General features: G+C 49.1%; 1 protein-coding gene across 1 annotated transcript in view; it reads right to left on the reverse strand.

The window, feature by feature from the left end:
- Window positions 1-15,284, reverse strand: part of KCNIP1 (potassium voltage-gated channel interacting protein 1) — a 342,478-nt gene extending 327,194 nt beyond the window's left edge. Inside the window, exon 1 of the mRNA XM_029942876.1 lies at window positions 15,154-15,284. Within this exon, the coding sequence (XP_029798736.1) occupies window positions 15,154-15,241 (88 nt within the window). The 5' untranslated portion in view covers window positions 15,242-15,284. The remainder of the gene's footprint in view (window positions 1-15,153) is intronic.
- Between the last annotated feature and the right edge of the window lie 4,392 nt (window positions 15,285-19,676).

Here is a 19,676-nt window from a genome sequence, read left to right on the forward strand (position 1 = left end):
GGATTTGCAGAGTCATCTGTTGGGTGGCCACCCCTCTTCATCTCTGTGCCCCTGGTACCAGCACCCAGACTCTGCCTCAAGGTACCTAGCTCAAGGGTGCTCCTTGCTCTGGCCTCAGTTTGCCCACCTGTACACCAAAGAGGTTGAAGGGTGGAGTGTTAGGAGAGTCTCATGCTGGTTACCTGCCCCAGTGGCCTCAACTTCCCTTCACATGCCGGCCACCACCGAGCTCTCAGCAGCTTGCTGGGGAGGACCTCAAAGTCCAGGGTATGAAGCACAGGCCCCAATTAGCACTGGGAAGTTACATGCCAGCTGTCCTTCTTCATCGCAGGGCCCAGTGAGACAGGCCAGCAAGCAGTGTCAGGTCCTGTTTAGTTTCTGGCCTTCAGTTCACCAATGTTGCTAAATGTCCTGCCAGAGTCCTCAAGGCTTTGAGATTTGAGGCCCAACTTCCTGCATCCAGGGTGGAGGCGTCCTTAGGGGAGTCTGACCCAGGCCCGAAGACATGTAACATTCAGGCTTTAGGCTTACGGAGCTGCTAAGGCTCGGTTTCTCTGCTGCACTTCCTATCTCTCACCAGGAGGAGGGCACTCACTGTGAATGGGCAGGGCCTGGGGAGGGACTGGACTGAATGCGTTTTGAAGGCTCTGGATGTTAAGCTCGTTCTCTGAATGGAGTGCTGGCCCTCCTGTCCTATCTGCTACTGGTACTCGGATTCTAGGTAGGGAAAGGGAAGGCAGAGAGAACGTTGAAGTCTCTGACTCTGTTCTGGCCAGCATGGGTGATTTCAGTCAACCAGCCATTTTCTGAGACCCAGGAGGTTTGATTAGGCTACAATTGTGAGGAGACATAACCTCAGGCCTTATAAATAGCAGTAACACATAAAGGCAAAAACAGGCGATCATTTGTTGAGCTCTTGATTGACACAGCATTGCACTAAACACTTACATGCATTACTTCAATAAACCTGCAAGACTGATATTATTGTGTCCACTTTCCAGCAGAGACCAAGACTCAAAGAGGTGATGGGACTTCTGAAAGTCAAACAGCTTCCAAAGGGTAATGGTTGACTTCAGAGTCTGATGAACCCCACAAATCATCTTCCTCGAAAGTCCTGAATCCCTAAGGGCTGGAGCACTGGCAGGCCACTGTCTGCAGCCTCCAGTGGCCTTTGCTGTTGACTGGTCCCTTCACACACCCACAGAAGGGCCTCTCAGCCAAATGGAAGAGACTAGAAAATAGTGCCAGTCTTTTCCCTGTGGCAACACTACCCTCTTTCCACAGGAAGAATAAATCTAAGATTAACTAAATGACCCATAGCTATAGTGACAGAAAGGTAGTTTTCAGGATGGGGCGCTAAGGAACCACACAAATGGCTCAGGCCTTATCACAGGATCACTGATGTCTTACCAAAGGGTAAATGTGAATGGACAGAAAGACACAGGAAGGTGGAATACAGAACCAGGCCCTTTAATAGGAAGTCAAGGCAGAGACTGTAGGGAAAGGGAAGAATATTCAGAGGCCCAGAATCAAGGCCACTTTTGCTGCCCACTTTGTAGGTGGGCCTTGGGCTTCTCATCTGCCTTGTCAACCCCTCAGCTTCCACTGAGTCCTGCTATGTGTCAGGTCCTGCCTCAACTGCCGGGAAAGTGGTGACGGCCACAACGGTTCCTGCCCCCACTTCCCACTCTTAGTGGGCAAGCTAGACCAGAAGCGAGTGAATCAATGTGTAATGTCATTGCATGAGTGGTGAGTGTTATGTGGAAAAACAAGGTGGTGTCAGGGGACAGAAAGTGCCTGGTGTGTGTGTGTGTGTGTGTGTGTGTGTGTGTGTGTGTTGGTGGGGGAGATAAGCAGGGGGTGCTGGACCATGGGGAATGTGTCGGACAGAGCAAGGTAAGCTCTGACACAGAGTCCAGTGGGGGTGACAGGAGCTGCGCAGTCCACACGCTGATGGTGCTGGTGTGGCTGGGATGCACCGCAGGGAGAAGGAGACCAGAAGTGGAGGATGGAAATGCAGAGGGAAGATCGAGCAAAGCCTGTCAGCCCCCGAGAAGTCTGCATTTGACCCCAGGTGTGTCTAGAAACCACTGGTGGCAGAGTTGTGAGCAAGTGGATAATGGGATTCCTTTTGTATTTTAAAATTATGGGAATGGATGAGTAGCAATGGATGAATGGATAAAAGAAATAATGGTATATCCATACATGGAATATTATTCAGCCTGCAAAAGGAACGGACTTCTGACACACACATGGATGAACCTTGAACACGTTGTTAAGTGAGGTAAGTCAGATGCAAAAGGACACATACTGTGTGATTCCATTATATGCAGTACCTAGAATAGGTAGATTTATACAGATAGGAAGTGTGTGGTGGTTACCAGTGTTGGGGGAGGGGGAAGGGGAGCTGGTGTTTAATGAGGACACAGTTTCAGTTTGGGATACTGAAAAGTTCTGGAGATGGATGGCGGTGATGGTTGACAATGGTATGAATGTATTTATGGCACTGAATGGTATGCCTAAAAATTGTAAAAATGGTAAATACTATTTTATGTATATTTGCTGCAATAAAAAACATGGGAAAGGATGCTATGCAGAGACTTGTCTCTGAGGATAGATTACTTTTCTTTCTAGGGTTGCCATAGCATGAAATCACATACAGGGTGACTTGGTAGAAATTATTTTTCCATGGTTCTGGAGACTGGAAGTCCAAGGTCAAAGTGCTGACAGGGTTGAGACCTCTCTGCCAAGACCTTTGTCCTTCACTTGCAGGTAACTGCTGTGTTCTTGCCGAGTCTTCATGTGGCCTTTGGTTTATGTATGCCTTTCTCCTTTTTAATTTTTTCTATTTACACATGTATTTCATTAGGATTTTATAATTTGATACATTAAAATTTTTTTTTAATGTTTTATTTATTTTTGATACAGAGGGAGACAGAGCAGGAGAGGGGGAGGGTCAGAGAGAGGAGACACAGAACCAGAAGCAGGCTCCAGGCTCTGAGCCAGCTGTCAGTACAGAGCCCGGATGCGGGGCTCAAACCCACAAACGTGAGATCTGACCTGAGCCAAAGCCAGAGGCTTAACCAACTGAGCCACCCAGGCGCCCCAATTTGATACATTTTTAAACATTTAAAAAAAAATTTACATCCAAGTTAGTTAGCAGATAGTACAATAATGATTTCAAGAGTAGATTCTAGTGATTGATCCCCTACTTACACACCCAGTGCTCATCCCACAAGTGTCCTTCTTAATTCCCCCTGTCCATTTAGCCCATCCCCCCACCCACAACCACTCCAGAACCCATTTATTCTCTGTATTTAAGAGTCTCTTATGGTTTGCCCCCTCCCATTTTTATATTATTTTTGCTTCTTTTCTTTTATGTTTATCTGTTTTGTATCTCAAATTCACATGTGAGTGAAATCATGGGATATTTGTCTTTCTCTGACTGGCTAATTTTGCCTAGCAGAGTACACTCTAGTTCCATCCACATTGTTGCAAATGGCAAGATTTCATTCTTGTTGATTGCTGAGTAATACTTCATTATATATATATATATATATCACAACTTCTTTATCCATTCATCTGTCAATGGACAGTTGAGCTCATTCCATGCTTTGGCCACGGTCAACAGTGCTCTATAAACATTGGGGTGCATGTGCCTCTTCGAACAGCACACCTATATCCTTTGGATAAATACATAGCAGTGCAATTGCTGGGTCATAGGGTAGTTTTATTTTTAATTTTTTGAGGAACCTCCAAACTGTTTTCCAGAGTGGCTGCACCAGTTTGCACTCCTACCAGCAGTGCAAAAGAGTTCCTCTTTCTCCACATCCTCGCCAACATCTGTCATTGCCTGAGTCATTAGGTTTAGCCATTCTGACAGCTGTGAGGTGGTGTCTCATTGTGGTTTTGATTTGTATAACCTTCATGATGAGTGATGTAGAGCATTTTTTCCTGTGTCTGTTGGCCACCTGGATGTCTTCTTTGGAAAAGTATCTATTCATGTCTTTTGCCCATTTCTTCACCAGGTTATTTGTTTTTTGGGTGTTGAGTTTGATAAATTCTTTATAGATTTTGGATACTAACCCTTTATCTGATATGTTATTTGCAAGTATCTTCTCCCATTCCATTGGTTGCCTTTTAGTTTTGCTGTTTCCTTGCCATGGTGAAGTTTTTACCTTGATGAGGTCCCAATAGTTAATTTTTGCTTCTGTTTCCCTTGTCTCAGCTGTGTTGAGTAAGAAATGTTGAGTCAGAAGTTGCTGAAGCTGAGGTCAAAGAGGTTTTTGCCTGCTTTCTCCTTTAGGGTTTTGATGGCTTCCTGTCTCATGTTTAGGTCTTTCATCCATTTTGAGGTAATATTTGTGTATGGTGTAAGAAAGTGGTCCAGGTTCATTCTTCTGCATGTTGCTGTCCAATTTTCTCAATGCCATTTGCTGAAAAGACTGTCTTTTTTCCAGGGATATTCTTTCCTGCTTAGTTAGCCATACATTTGTGGGTCCATTTCTGGGTTCTCTTTTCTGCTCCAGTGATCTCTGTGTCTTTTTTGTGCCAGTACCATACTGTCTTGTATACTTTGTAATACCTCTTGAAGTCCAGAATTGTGATGCCTCCAGCTTTGGTTTTCTTTTTCAGGATTGTTTTGACTATTCAGGGTCTTTTCTAGTTCCATTCAAATGTTAGGATTGTTTGTTCTAGCTCTATGAAGAATGCTGGTTTTATTTTGCTAGGGAGCCCACTGAATATGTAGATTGCTTTGGGTAGCATAGACATTTTAACAATATTTGTTCTTCCAATCCATGAGCATGGAATATTTTTCATATTTTTGGTGTCTTCAATTTCTTTCATGAGCTTTCTATAGGTTTCAGTGTATAGGTTTTTTCATCTCTTTGGTTAAATTCATTCCTAATTATTTTATGGTTTTTGGTGCAATTGTAAATGGGATTAATTCCTTGGTTTCCCATTCTGCTATTTCATTATTGGTGTATAGAAATGCAATCAATTTCAGTGCATTGATTTTATAACCCTGAGACTTTGCTGTATTCATGGATCAGGTCAACAGTTTTTTGGTGGGATCTTTTGGGTTTCCCATATAGAGTATCATATTGTCTGCAAAGAGTAAAAGTTTGACTTCTTCCTTTGGATGCCTTTATTAATTGCTGGGGCTAAAACTCCCAATACTATGTTGAATAACAGTGGCGAGAGTGGACATCCTTGTCATGTTCCTGACCTTAGGGGGAAAGGTCTCAGCTTTTCCTCATCAATGATACTAGCAGTGGGTCTCCTGTATATAGCTTTTATGATCTTGAGGTATGAACCTTTATCCCTACTTTCTTGAGGATTTTTATCAAGGAAGCATGCTGTATTTTGTCAAGTGCTTTCTCTGCATCTATTGAGAGGATTATATGGTTCTTGTTCTTTCTTTTATTGATGTGATGGATCATATTGATTGTTTTGCAGATATTGAACCAGCCCTGCATCCCAGTTATAAATCCCACTTACTCGTAGTGAATAATTCTTTCAATATATTGTTGGATCTGGTTGGCCAGTATCTTGCTGAGGATTTTTGCATCCATGTTCACCAGGAAAATTGGTCTGTAGTTCTCCTTTTTAGTGGGGTCTTTGTCTGGTTCTGGAATCAAGGTAATGCTGGCTTCATAGAATGAGTTTGGAAGTTTTCCTTCCATTTCTATTTTTTTTTTTTGGAACAGCTTCAAAAGAATAGGTGTTAACTCTTCTTTAAATGTTTGTTTGAATGTTTGGTAGAATTCCTCTGGAAAGCCACCTGACCCTGGATTCTTGTTTATGGGGTGATTTTTTTATTACTAGTTCAATTTATTTACTGGTTATGGGTCTGTTCAAATTTTCTATTTCTTCCTATTTGAGTTTTAGTAGTTAGTTTATATGTTTCTAGAAATTTGTCCATCTTTTCCAGATTGCCCAATTTATTGGCATATAATTGCTCATAATATTATTGCTTGTATTTCTCCAGTATTGATTGTGATCTCTCCTCTTTCATTTTGTGTGTGCTTTTCTTCTTAAAGGACACCAGTCCTATCTGATCAGGATCTTACCCTGTGACCTCATTTAGCCTTAATTACCTCTTTTAAGGTGTAATCTCCAAGTACAGGCATATTAGGGGGTTAGGGCTCCAACAAATGAATTGGAGGGGTGGCACAGTTCAGTCCATAACAGAGGGTGACAGTGCTGAGGGGTCTGACCTAGAGAGTGTTCCTTTAACACTGCCTGGAATCTTTAGTCACAACCTTGGCTCTGCCACCTTGGGAAGTTATTCAACGTCTCCCACCCTTAGATGAGAATAGTGAGCATAGGTAACTTGCAGCTAAGACTGGACTGAATATGAGGACCCTCGGAAAGCCCCAGCAAATAAACAGCCCTCAAGGGATTGTGGCAATTATTATTTGCTACATGGTTCCTGTTGAGTGTGGAATGATAGGCTGCTGTTTCTGGGCTTGCAATGCACAGGCAGAGTTAACCAGCACAAGGATGCCAGCATGTTCTGCAGCCCAGCATGACTCCTGCTGTCCCAGGCTCCAAATGACAGCTGGTTCCAAGCTGATGTTTGCAGATAGTGAGCGGCAAGTCTGGACTTGCCTCTGTCTGCCTCCTATAGATGATTTGAAAAATGCCATCCAAACTGATCCAGGGTTAATCAAAAGATTACAGAAAGAAAATTAGGGCAGGCTAACCCTGGCCTCCCAGACTCAAGCATCAGAATCACATCTCTCTCCCTGACTTCTGCTCAGCTTCTACTCCCAACCCATCTCTTTCCAGCAAGAGGTGGAAATTGGCCAGACTGACATGAGAGCCGGAAGGCTTGCAGGGTGACAGGGAGGCGTTTTATTTCCTTCCTGTGCTTGCAGTGTGAGCTGTCTGGCCAAGTCTCCTGTAGTTTCTGTTTGCCTGGAAAAGATGGCCCTCGATGGTGGTTTGCAGTGTAGATGGGGGACTTAGGTCTCAGGGGAATTGTCTGTAATTGTGCTGCTTTGGTCAGAAGAGAGGTCTTAACCTCTGGTTTCTGAAAGGAATCTTGGTCAAACTGAGGGCTCAGCTTTTTCTTCATTGCTTTCCCATCCTGGATCTGAGTTTTAGAAATGGAGGGCATGAAAATGAGAGTGGCAAATTGGGAACTTGGAGGCAGACAGCCTGACTTCCACTTCCAGCTCTGTTCCATGCTGACCATGTGACTCAGAGCCTGGCCCTTCCCTTTCTAAAGCTCTGAATTTCTCATCTGTAAATGGGCCTAACTTGAGCTCCCACCTTCTCACACTCTTGTGTGTGCACAGTGCTTAGAGCAGAGTCAGGCCCAGAGCAGATGCTGTGACGAGGATTGCAATTATTGGTACTGAACCCTGTAACTCTGAAACTGGACACGAACTTCAAATCAGCAACTCTTTCATTTTAGAGATGAAGAAAATAAGGCCCAGAGAAGGAAGACACTTACTCTGTGAGCAAATGTGAAGATTTGAATTTGAACTCAGGCTTTGTGCCAAAGCTGTTATTCACTGTAGGTCTAAGAACATGGAGTGGACATATGGTGGCTCTAACCAGAGAGAACCAGGGTTAGCTTTGTGTTCATGGCCTTCCTGACCTCACACCAATAGGAGAAAGGGGTTCTTCTGCCTCCAGACTAGGATCTATGAGGAATACAGGGAGGACAGTCATTGGTGGTGGCAAACACCTTCCCTCACATCTTTTCCTGGGGTCCTGGGCTCCCTTCTATCCAGCTGGCCTGGGGAGCCTCTGTTGTCTCATCTCCGCTTCCTCTCCTCTCCCCAACCTCTGCCCTTCTGTGGGGCCCTCAGAGCCTGGGTCTTCCTTCCTGCCCTCCTGGTTGTGGTGCAGATGGACACTGAGGGGACACTGGCCAGCTGTGGTGGACATGCAGTGTAGGCCTTCTGCTGAGGGACCAATCTCACAGAGCACATGAGAACTGGATGGAGGGGGACCAAACCCTTGCTCTGTATTGCACTGACCCAACATGTCATCAAGGTCATTCTGATTGATCGCTTCTGTCACACTCCAGCACAGAATTCAGAACAGGAAGATGAGACCAGGCCTCCAAAAGGGACTCTGGCTACAAGGCCCAATTCTGTTGGGTAGGGAAGTTTCAGTCACTGTATATTCAACATACATCAGCTACTCAAAAAATGAAAACCAAACCCAACACATGAGCCTTTGTAGGGTTCATGTCCTCATGGGAGGGGGGTAGGAAATACATAAACCACTAAATGAAAAGGATCATTTCAGCTGTTGACAAGGTTTTGATTACAGAAGTTGTAATCGAGAGCGATAGGACCTGGGGGTGGGGGTGACTTTGGAGGAGCAGCCCATCTGGAAAAGAGCTGGAAGAGGACAGAACCCATAGCTCACTTCATTCAGCAATGCCTCCTTTCTCCTGGCTACCAGTGCAAGGTCTCATCACATGAGAAGACAGGGGCAGAACCTGACCTTTACCAAGCAGCTGCTAGGTGCTACATACTGCATGCATCACATGCACCATCTTGCTCAATCTTCTGGTAGCCTCATGCAGTAGGAATTACTGGCCCCACTTTCCAGGGGAGGACAGAGACTCAAAATGGGAAACAGCTTGTCCAAGGCTATCCTGTGAGGAAGTGGAAAGGATTTTAACCCAGGGTTGGCTGGCTCTAGAGCCATTCTTTGGCTTTCCCTGCATCTTCCAGGCTTCTTTCCTGGCTACATCACATGCCACCTCCACACTTGGGAATCAACAGCTCTCAAGGACTTGGGGCCTGGAGTCTAGTGGGAGAGGGGCCAGGGAAGATTCTGTAACCCTGTGAGGTCTGGGGAAGGTGAAAGTCACACTGGCATGGTAAGCAATCTCCAGGTCTCCAAAGACCAATTAAGACCTCACTTGATCCACTCCACCCTTGTCTTGATATCACAGCCCATGGAGCCCCTCCCACCTGCCAGAGGGGCCCATTTCCAGCTACTTTTAATTTGGAACAAACTAGCCACTCCCCCATGATCCTGAAGTTAATAGGATGTCTGTGCAGCAGTGTCAGGATAAGCAGCCCTGAACAAATTATTCCTGCCTAGTATTAGAGTTATCTGGAAGAGAGGCCTGGTGGCCCTAAAGAAGGACAGCTTGGGGTGGTGGGGGGCCCCACCTTCCTCTGCTACGGTACTTTGGGGGCCCTAGAGAGCACCTGGCCAGCCAAATGGGCAAGAGAGTGATGGGCATGATGTAGGGGGCCAAGGATGAGAGGCAGACAGGCTAGTGGACGTGGAAAGAGCCCAGGCAGGCTTATTCCCCACACTGGTGGGCACTGACTATGACTAAAGGGGCAGGCATGGACCAGAACCCCCAGCAACTGAACGCTCTGCCTATGACAAGGCACAGACAGCACTCAGAGGCTCCTGAATGCAACCAGGAACCTAAAATGACCCAGTGCCAGCCCATACTGCCAGGACAGGAACTGGCTGGGACCTGGGGTGGTGGGAACTCTCTCTGGCCCCAGCCAAGGGAAGTGCACACAAGCTGAGCTTCTCATGGGACAAAGGGCATCCTCTTTTTGACAGAGTGCTCTGTCACATCACACAGACCCCAGGGCTCCCAGGGTGAGTGCCGTTACTTTCCCAGAGAATTCTAGTAAACAGCGAGTCTCTTAACTCCAGAGTGTCTGGTGCCTAAAACCTTGTGTATTTCCACACTGACATGACCACTCCTCACACTTGCCGTATAAGAAGGGAGCGTGGCGGAGAGGGTCCCTCATAACCTTGGAGCCCATTCAACATCTGGTAGGTGCCTTGGCCCCAGTGTACCTATCTGAGAGATGAGAGTGACGCTGGAAGAGCGTGTATGTAGACGTCTTGCTGACCTTGGCCTGCAGAGTGTTCTCTTCCCCATACAGCTCATTCCTTAACTCAGGCCATGCCACATTAAGGAATTTGTCACAATCCTTTGGAAGATGGGTGGCTTCCCTGAAGAGCCCCAGCTGGTACAACAGTTCTTGACAAACCCACCTACAAAATTAGTGGGAAGCTGGGGGCACTCTTTGCCAGTGACAGATCCCCTCTGAGGTGTCTTCTCCAGCTCTGTGGCATGGAGAGGCAAGCACCTGGTCTTGGCCCCAGTGGGACCTGGGTTTCAATCCCAACTCTGCCACTTACTGCCAGCTGGGCCACCTGGCTTAATTAAAGGTCAGTTTTCTTATCTGTTAGAATGGTGATTGCAATATCTATTCCGAAGGTCAGGACTGGGGCATGACAGGAGAGATGCCTAGGGCACAGAGGTTAAGGAGGGACTCACCCTCAGCTCCCTCCAAGTGCAGGGTCACCACTTGCCTTGCTAGCTGCATTCTCCTCACTGAATTAGGAAACAACCTTGTGCCGTTGGTACTGTTATTATCTCCAATTAAAAGTGAGGAACCTTAGCTGAGGGAGGCTGTGTACCTCACCCAAGCTCACACAGCTGGTAGATGACAGAGCTGGGACTCAAGCTGGGCCTGCCTGAAGGCAGAGCCAAGTTCAAGGTCAGTTTCTTGAAGGGAAGAGGCAAGAGGAACAGTATGTCTCTGACAGGTCTAAAGCACAGAGAGAAACAACCGGCCTTCCTGGGAGAAGGAAGTTGGGACTCCAGGGCATTGTCCCTAAGATATATCTTACAAGGTCAGCCCACCACCCCTCCCCCACCCTGCAGCCATGCGGATGGCCTGGACAACTAGAATCTTTCCTGGATGGCATTCTTCCTTCCTGCTGGCTTTGGCTTCACCATCTGTGCCTGCGGTGACAGATGAGTTCCCAAAGTGCAGAAGGAGATGGGCTTTTAAACCTCCCCAACCAGAGTGGAGGCTGAGCAACTTCTGCTCCCACCCGTGGCTTCACCAGGCTCTCAGGCTGGGCTTCTGCTCAGCTAAAGAGCCGGGTAGGGCTTGGCTCTGGGTCATGCTATTAACATCTAATCTAAGAAGGTAATCGGGTGTGGGAAATGTCTCAAAGGTTGGTCTTAGCACTAGGTAGGGCCTTAGGAAAGCAAGTTCTGTAGAGGGGAATCAAATCTTCTAGAGAGGCCACTCTGAGAGGCTGTGCTGGCTCTGAAGAAGCAAGCCTTAGTGAGATGGAGTCCGTGCCCTGAGGCGCTCACAGTCCTGAGTATCAGCTAATAACTGCAGTCACATCAACAAACATTTCCCGAGCACTTAATATGCAGGGAGCTTTATATACACAACCTTGTTTAACCCTATAAGGAGGACTTTGTGATTCCATTTTATAGATTAGGTCCCTGAGGCCAGAGAGATGAAGGACCCTGCAGGAGACTTCCTAGCCAGTGTGCAGGGGACCCAAGGATGTCCCAGCCCAGCAACCAATTGTGCTTTCCTCTGCGTAACTGATTTACAAACTTTTTTTTTTCAAGTGAGAGAAACTCATTCTTTAAATTTCAAAGAAATTCAGTACATAAAACAAATCAAAGTAGCGCTGAAGGGGCACGCATGGGTGTCTCAGATCTTCCCCCAAACAGCCTCCCCTTGTGGGGACAATTAAATACCCCTCCTGAGACACCGAGAAAGCTCAGGGAGGTTCCGAACCATTTGTCTGGCTGGAGGCTCCCCCTCTGGCCGCAGATTCAGGTCCTGCAGCTGGACAGAGTACAGAGAGCCTACACTGAGCAACTCTGGGACAGGAGCTTGCACAGTGAGTTCTAGAAAGCTCCCACTCTAAAATCTTCTCGGGGCCCTCAGCTGGTGTCTGTGTCCTGAGTTGCTGTTTCGTCCATTTAATGCTATTGGTGATGCGGCCACTGCCGGCCAGGCACTTGACAAGTAGCTCTGGCCACCGGAGAGCATGTGATCCCTGCCCCCACGGGGCTCAAGTCCAGTGGGGAAGACAGCCTTTAGCAAACATATTTTTTAAAGGAATTGGGATCACAGATTGTGGTCACAGCTATAAAGCAAAAGCTCAAGGTCAAGGATATGTGTCAGCAAGAGGACCTGATCAGTTCATCCCTGAAAAGGGCACCTGTGAGAAGTCTGGACCCCCGCCTCAGCTTAGACCAGAGGGAAAGGGATTGCTAAGCTCAAGGGCAGGCGGTTGGGGTCCGGGAATGGAAGGACGGGGAGGGGTGGTCGTGGGCTTTCCCTGTTCTCCAGGTATTTCCAAGGCAGGTAAGAAATAACGAGTTGCCCCTGTGACCAGCAGGTACCTGGTCCTACAGAATCTTTACATTCCTCAGTTCTTTTTTTAAAAAATGTTTATTTATTTATTTTGAAAGAGAGAGAGAGAGAGAGCAGAGGAGGAGCAGAGAGAGAGGAAGAGAATCCCAAGCAGGCTCCACGCTGACAGTGTGGAGCCCACTGTGGGGCTGGACCTGAGCCAAGATTAAGAGCCGGGCCCTAACTGAGCCACCTAGGCACCCCTACATTTCCCAGCTCTGGAATGGAGAAAGAAAAATCCTTCTAAGGGCTGGATTATTGCAAATTGAGGACTCAGGACAATGAATAATGAGTAAGGGAAATCACAAACCCAACAATCATTAAACTAATGTAATGTGTCCACGTAGCTCTAATCTATAGTCACCAGGGCTGGCCTATGCATAAGAAAGACCTTTCTTTGCTCCCCTGCTCCAGCCCTGGCCCTGCTCCCATGGTCATTTATTTGACAAATATTTAGCAAACACCTGGGTTGGGCAGAACAGCAGTTTCCCAGCGCGTGCCTGGCGCGGAGCCAGGGCTGTGTGTAAACATTAGGTGTTCTCTGCAGACTGGAGAGACACAGTCTTGCCCGGTCACCCACTGGGAACCGCTCCCCTGCTCTCCCTGGCTCTAGGAAACTCAGTAAGGATGCAGGTCAGAGAAAGGCCAAGTGGCCACTAGGTCCCCAGGGTGGATCCCTGTGAAGTCCTTTTTGTGTCCCATGGATCTTAGCCTCTAGGATTCTGGGGGACATCCTGCCCTGCTGTCTGGTTTCTCTGTAGAGGCCAGCACTCCAGTGCCACGCTCTCTGCTAGTGCCAGCCTGCTTCCATCTGCCCAGTCCTGCTGATGGCCATGCATTCAGCCTGTGCCTCCCCAGCACGCACATTTCTTGATGGAGGACTTGTGTCATATCTCCATGTGTCTAGTGTCCAGCAGTTAGCGTGGCACAGCGTAGGTGCTCAGTGAATAAATGTCAAGCAAATGATTGTAGGCAAATACGCAGAAGACTGTATCTCCCCACTCACTTATTCAAATAGCCATCTATCCACTCTCTCTCCTCTCTGTCCCTCTCCTTTCTCTCTCCCTCTCCCCCTCCCACTTTTGCACGTGCTCTCTCCCTAATTGACTCATTTTCTCACACTTATCCTTATTGCTGGGATCTCGCTCTCCCTCAGGTGCTGCCTGGAGGGCACAGACTCACCTGTGGTCAGCTACATTAGAGGCCTTTTGATTCAGGTCCTGCAGACAGCATGGCCCAGGTCACTCTCTCCAGACCCAGGCCCATCTCAGCCCCTGACGGCTCCCTCCCATCTGTAGAGGGGTACCAGGTCTCAGCTTCCCTGGTTCCTTTCGATAGTGCTAAGAGGTAAACAGGTTGCAGGTAATGGACTCATTTTACAGATGAGGAGGCTGAGGCTCAGAGAGCTGAGGCTTGCATGGAGAGCAAAGCCAGAGTTGAGACCTAGGTTTCCTGAGTCTGAGCCAAAGCTCGCTCTTTCTGCTATGCCTCTGGGAAGCCGAAGCTGCCCCTCAGCCCTCCTCCTCTGAGATCATGGAATCCGTGACGCGGGGAGAAAATACCATTTTTCTGGAAGGATTGAATTTCGGCAAGGGCTCTGCTCTATCCTCTAAGCCTGCCTCTCTCCTCCTCACCTCTGTCCATCCTCCAGGGGCCCTAGTGAATCTGCCCACAGCCTGGGCCTCGGAATTGAGCGGTCTGTCTCCCTTGAGTGTCCTGGAAGGCAGCGCCCTATTTCAGAAGCATAGTGGGGTCAGAGCAAGGGTGACGACGGGGCCCGAGGAAAGAGTCAGGCAAACCCCATTATCTCCCTCCCCCACCTGCCTGCTGCACAGGCTGGACCTGCCGGGCCCGAGGCACCTGCCCCATGGCATCAGAGCTGGCCACACGCAGCCTTTATCTTCTCTCCTTGTCATTTCAAAAAATCCCAGTCAAGGGTTTGTGTCCCTCCCTCCTTCCCTGAATACCCTGCCTGCTGCTTCCAATGCGTCTCCCCCAAAGACTCTTTCCTCCTGAAAGAGGGCATGAATATTTAAAGACTTTTTTTCAGCCAGTGAAACCACATCATGCTGCTGCTCTCTCTTTAAATTTTATCTCCAGAAAGTTAGCCCGAGCGTCTCTGAGCGCCTCACCCTCCCTGGCACAGTGTAATCGGGGGCCCCAGGGACAGGAACGGCCCTGAGAAGTTAGCCTTCCCTCTCCAGCCTGGGGCTGACTCATGTGCACACAGTCCTGGGTCTGTTCCACAGCCTCTTTCTGGGCTGCCTGGGGAGTCGAACCTGCCAACCCCCTGCCGCCCCACTTCTTGGAGAAGTAGAGAAGACAGACATTGACATAGAGGACATTGACATTTCAGAGGGACGATGGGCATCCCAGAAAGCAGAATGATGTACAGAGCCCCAGAAACGCAGGACCTGGAACCCAGTGAGAGAAAACTCTCACCACACCAGACCCAGAGCTGATCCAAATCCGAATCCTGTGCTCGCCCAGGCATGGTGGATCCCAGCCCCACTGCCATTTCCTGCTAGCCTCCCCACGCATCTCTGTTCTACAGAATTACTCACAGCCCACCGCATTAAATCTCTCCTTTATCAACAAGACACAACACTCCCTGGATAACTTCTTGAAACTCCAGTCACACTAAGCAGCTTCCAGTGCTCTGGGAAGGGCTCTGTCCCTCTGCTCGTCTGTAACCAATCAGCCACACACCACCAAATCCATTTCCAAAGTTCCAGGCAATTATGGCCGGCTGAGCTCCCTGGCCTGGTGCCTGCCTGCTCAGAGCCAGGACCCAGGCTGTCAGCGACCCCAAACCTGAATCCAAGCCACCCATTTCCCCCCACCCTCCTCTGAGACCTCAGCACACCAGAACCGCCACAGTCACCACACCAAGGCACTTGCCATGTTGGCCAGCCACCGCATTAAGACAGAAGACGAGGGTCAAGGCCAGGCTCCCTACCTTTGCTGAGGGTCCCAGTGATGAGCTTAAAGATGGTCTGGGCAAATTTCACGAACCCAAGCTTGCATCTTTTGGAGCAGCCGCTCATGGTGGCAGAGGGAAGGCAGGCTCTGCTGTCAGCGCCCAGAAGGGAAGGCACCCACCTTGCGCGGTCCTGGAACTTGGAGCCAGCCTAGGCACCCCCTGAGAGACGGATGGACCCCAGAAGCTCTGGGAACAGAAGAGCTGCCTCTGCAGTGAGTCCAGCGTCTGCATCCGGAAAGCCTGCAGGGCACGATGTTTGCTCCCTTCCTCCCTCCCTCCACCCCCTCCTGCTGTCCACTCAAGTCCTCACCAGGGGAGGATCTGGGGATGCCAGGGCCGGGAGAGGGACGCACTGCCAGGGCACAGGGCGCTCCGAGGGCGCTGAGGAGGAGTGATGCTGAGCGGAGCCGGCGGGGAGGAGCTGGAGCTCTCCCAGGCTTTGCTGTCTTTCTTACATGGCAGTGGTAATGTAGCAATTAATACTCGAGTCAGAAGGGAGGGGACAGCTACGCAAAAACACTCCGCTCAGCAGCTCCTGCACGCTCTCCCGCTCTTTCCTTCCTGGTTAATCTAATAGATCAATTCTCCCAGCCTCGATCGGGATGTGGGAAAACTCCCCTCAGAGCCAAAAGCTGAGCTCGCACTCAGTGGAAAGTTCGCAGGCGGCAGCTCAGAAGCCTGGTTTGCATCATGAAGGCTGAGTGCGGAGCCCGCGGGAGCTGGCCTGTGCGGTTCCTGTGCGGTTCCCGGGGCATCAGCGGCAGGGGCCCTCTCCCTCCGTGACTCGGAGGGCCAATGCCTCCGACCGCCTCGGGCTCCAGGTGCCCGACTCCAAGTCGGCTGCCCCACCAGCTCGCAGCCCCGACACAGCTGGCTAGAGTCTGTGCGCTCTCATTAGGATAGCAGTGCAATCAGGGCTTTCCGTGATGATGAAAGTGTTCCTCAGAAATGCCACAGGGGAATTGGATGTGATCACAGTATAATACTCTGAGAAGTAAAACTGCAAGGCGATATGCAAATATCAAGCCCAGGGTGCAAATATGCTTAATAAGAAGTCTGGTTGCCTTTTGGTCCCATGGACTGCACAGGTCGGAAGGGACCTCAGCGGATGTCTCATGCCACCCCCTGTACAGGGCATGAACCTCCCCCGTGACACCCCCACTTTAGTTTCCTTGGCGATTCAGAAGGTCCTCCTGGGCCATGAGCATGGGCACTGTCCGGGCACGTGGCCCCGAGCAGCAGATAGGAAGCTACTTTCAGCTGAACAAGGCTATACCGGGGAGAGCCTTTCTCTTCCCTCCATCAGTCCTTCTCTTCCTCTCTTGTCTCCTGTTATCTGCTTCTCTGGGAGGTTGGAGAAGAACACATTGCTTAAGAACCAGAGAACGAGAACGGGCCACCAGTTGATAAAATGCCAGATAAGTGGAATTCACGCTCCACGCCTGATTTCTTCCATCTTCCATGAGTCATGTAGAAGCGAAGCTTGAAGCAAAGCTCAGCCCTGGGGGGTGCAGGGGTAGGGGGGGTCACCGTCAAATTTCAGCTCTAAGACCAGGCCCTGGAGACAGCCCACAGCACAGAGCCCCAAAGTGGCCTGTGTGCTCTGACTCACCAGCATGGTATGAGTCACAAACACACAGAGAAAGGCGTTGTGACAGAAAATAATCCCATTGTTATCTCAGGGTTTGAAATTGCCACACTATTCACTCTTTGCCTTCAGGTATTGAAGGTCCCAGTTAAAACGCACATGGTATCTGGGAGGGTTAATGTCTTTTGTTCACTTATTCAGTATTCATTATTTACCAAGCTCCCGGGATGTAGAAAGCACCAAGCCAGGCCAAGTGGATGCACAAGGTCAGGGCCCTCCCGACCGTACGGTGGATTCATCATCAGGCACCAAACCCTTGTCAAGAGTCCGTTTGTCTGATGAACTGTGTCCACTTTGCAGAATCTTAGTGAAATGGAGACACAAAGCAGGTAGGTGTGAAGAAGGAGAAGAAGGGGCACCTGGGAGGCTCATTCCGTCGGTTAAGTGTTCGACTTCAGTTCAGGTCATGATCTCCCAGTTTGTGGGCTTGAGCGGTGTCGTGTTCTGCTCTGACAGCTTAGAGCCTGGAGCCTGCTTCAGATTCAGTGTGTCCCTCTCTCTCTGCCCTCCCTTGCTTGTGCTCTGTCTCTGTCCTCTCAAAAGTAAATAAAAATGTTAAAAAAAATTTTTTTTTAAAAAGGAGAAGGGAAGAACTAGATCATGGAACACACCTGGTGGGCAAGGAGCAGACCGAGATCGGTGCTATCTCCACTGGGGAGGGAGAGAGAGTTTAGAGAAAGATGGAGGGAGAGGCTGTGGCAGCTACCTGGCCATCTGCCAAGGAGAGTGCTACCCTCTGAACTTTGGAGAACAGAACTCCTAGCTACACCCTGGTGCTTCTCTCTCCCATCCCACACGGGGCAGGGACGCTGAAGACTGAGAAGCCAGAAGAAACAGTGGCTGTGACTTTAGTGGCATTAAGCTAATGCCACTAAAGGACTGCCTGGGGCCTCAACCCTGGCCAGGAATCTGTGGGAAAAGGGACTCCCAGAAGGCCATGGGCCGCATCTGTTCCTGGATGACAGGAGATGTTTGGGGGCGTAGGGCATTTGGGCTCCAGCTCCAAAACCTGGAATCGCAGCATTTGGAACATAGTAGCGGGGAAGAAAACAACAGCGCTGTTTGTCTGAGGGAGCTGGCAAATCCTGGGAGCCAGTATCTCAGCCCCCTCCAGGTAAGACAGGTAATGGTTGAGAGCACCACCCTTTGCTGCAGGCATTGAAACACCTGCTGCTCGTTCATTCCACACATATGGATGCTGAAGACACAGCACCTTGGGCTCTGCCCTGGACGCTGAGCACACAGTGAGGATGGAAACAAGTCCCTGGGCTTACTGGGGTCACATTCTTGTGGCCAAAGGACATTGGGTTGCATACAGGACTCTGCTGTGAAGGAAAAGAGAGCTTATTGAGCGGGTGGAGAGGGATGGGAGCTTCTAGGTTCCAGAGTCACTGAGAAAAGCTCTGCTCCATTAAATGACCTTTAAGCAGAGACCTGAACCAGCCACAAAGCCTTTCGGGGTAATAACTGTTCCAGCCGAAAGAACAGCAAGTACAAAGGCCAACGACAGGCCTGAGGTTCTAGGGTCTGCAATCTAAGAGCCTCAGTTATTCCTTCTGGAAAATGGGACTAATAACCCTTACCTCATCGATGAAATCAATGTGCTTAATAGAGTGTCTGGCATAGTAAGCCACTCTGTCAGTGGCAGAGGTCATTATTACTGCTCCTATTATGGCCACTCTTGTGGTGCTGCCCGCAGGCCTGCCCCAGCCCCTAAAACAGCTCCATAAAAGTAGAGGCCATATAGGTAAAGCTTTGTGATTACCAAAAATCCTAGAGCTAGGCTCCAATTTTTAATCTCCCCTCGTAGTAACTCAAACACTAAGCATTTCAGATTCTCCGCTGATCTCAGTAAGGACCAAGTATTTGAACTCTCAGCATTGGAGAAACGACTTGGGCCCAGAGAGGGTCAGTGGGCTCCAAACTAGCACATGGCAGAACCCCCAGAAATGTGGGCAAGGTGTTTAGTGTGCCAAAAACATTCCCCACAAAGGAAGGCCCGTTGCATCAGTATTAAATTCATGATAGAAGAGTATAGGAAGGAATCGTTCTCTGCCCAAAGACCAGACTATTCTGCAACTAAGGGACAGAAAAGGCCACACAGTAATGGAGCATTCAGGTGGCACCAGGGAAATTAGATCATCAGCAGGTTTGTAATTAGTCAGACTCCCTGTCACAGATGTGCATTAGCAGAGGGAACTTGGGAAGACAGTTACTGCCCTGCCTGACACTGTTTACAGGAGTCTTCACACAGCACTTCCAGAGGGCGGAGGAGAGGCAGATAGGCTCCAGATGTCGGCGTGGCCCACAAGAGTGTGCTGAGCCCTCCGAGAGCAAGGCTAAGAGAGGACAGACGTGCTGTCCTTTAGAAGGCTGAAAGGCTGTCCTCACGATGAGGACAGGGACAGCAGCATTCACTGACAGTCTTACGTATGCAGTTATCTTCACACATGTAATCCTTAGAGCCCTGTGAGCAGAGTATTATTATGTTGCCCCTTCTATAGATGAGGAGAGGAGACGGGCCCAGAGAGGGAAAGGAACTTGTCGATGGCCACACTGATAAGGCAGAATTTGAATCTAAGACCACTTGACATTTGACTCTAAAATTCATGGAAATTTAGGGCCCCTGGGGTGTCTCAGTCAGTTAAGCATCTCACTTCAGCTCAGGTCATGATCTCGTGTTTCCTGGGTTCAAGCCCCACATTGGGCTCTGTGCTGACAGCTCAGAGCCTGGAGCCTGCTCCAGTTTTGTTGACTCTTTCTCTCTCTCTCTTTCTCTCTCTCTCTCTCTCTCTCTCCCCCCTACCCCACTCACACTCTGTGTCTCTCTCTCTCTCAAAAATAAATAAAC

The sequence above is a fragment of the Suricata suricatta genome, chromosome 6, assembly GCF_006229205.1.
Source record: "Suricata suricatta isolate VVHF042 chromosome 6, meerkat_22Aug2017_6uvM2_HiC, whole genome shotgun sequence".
Classification (NCBI taxonomy): Eukaryota; Metazoa; Chordata; class Mammalia; order Carnivora; family Herpestidae; genus Suricata; species Suricata suricatta.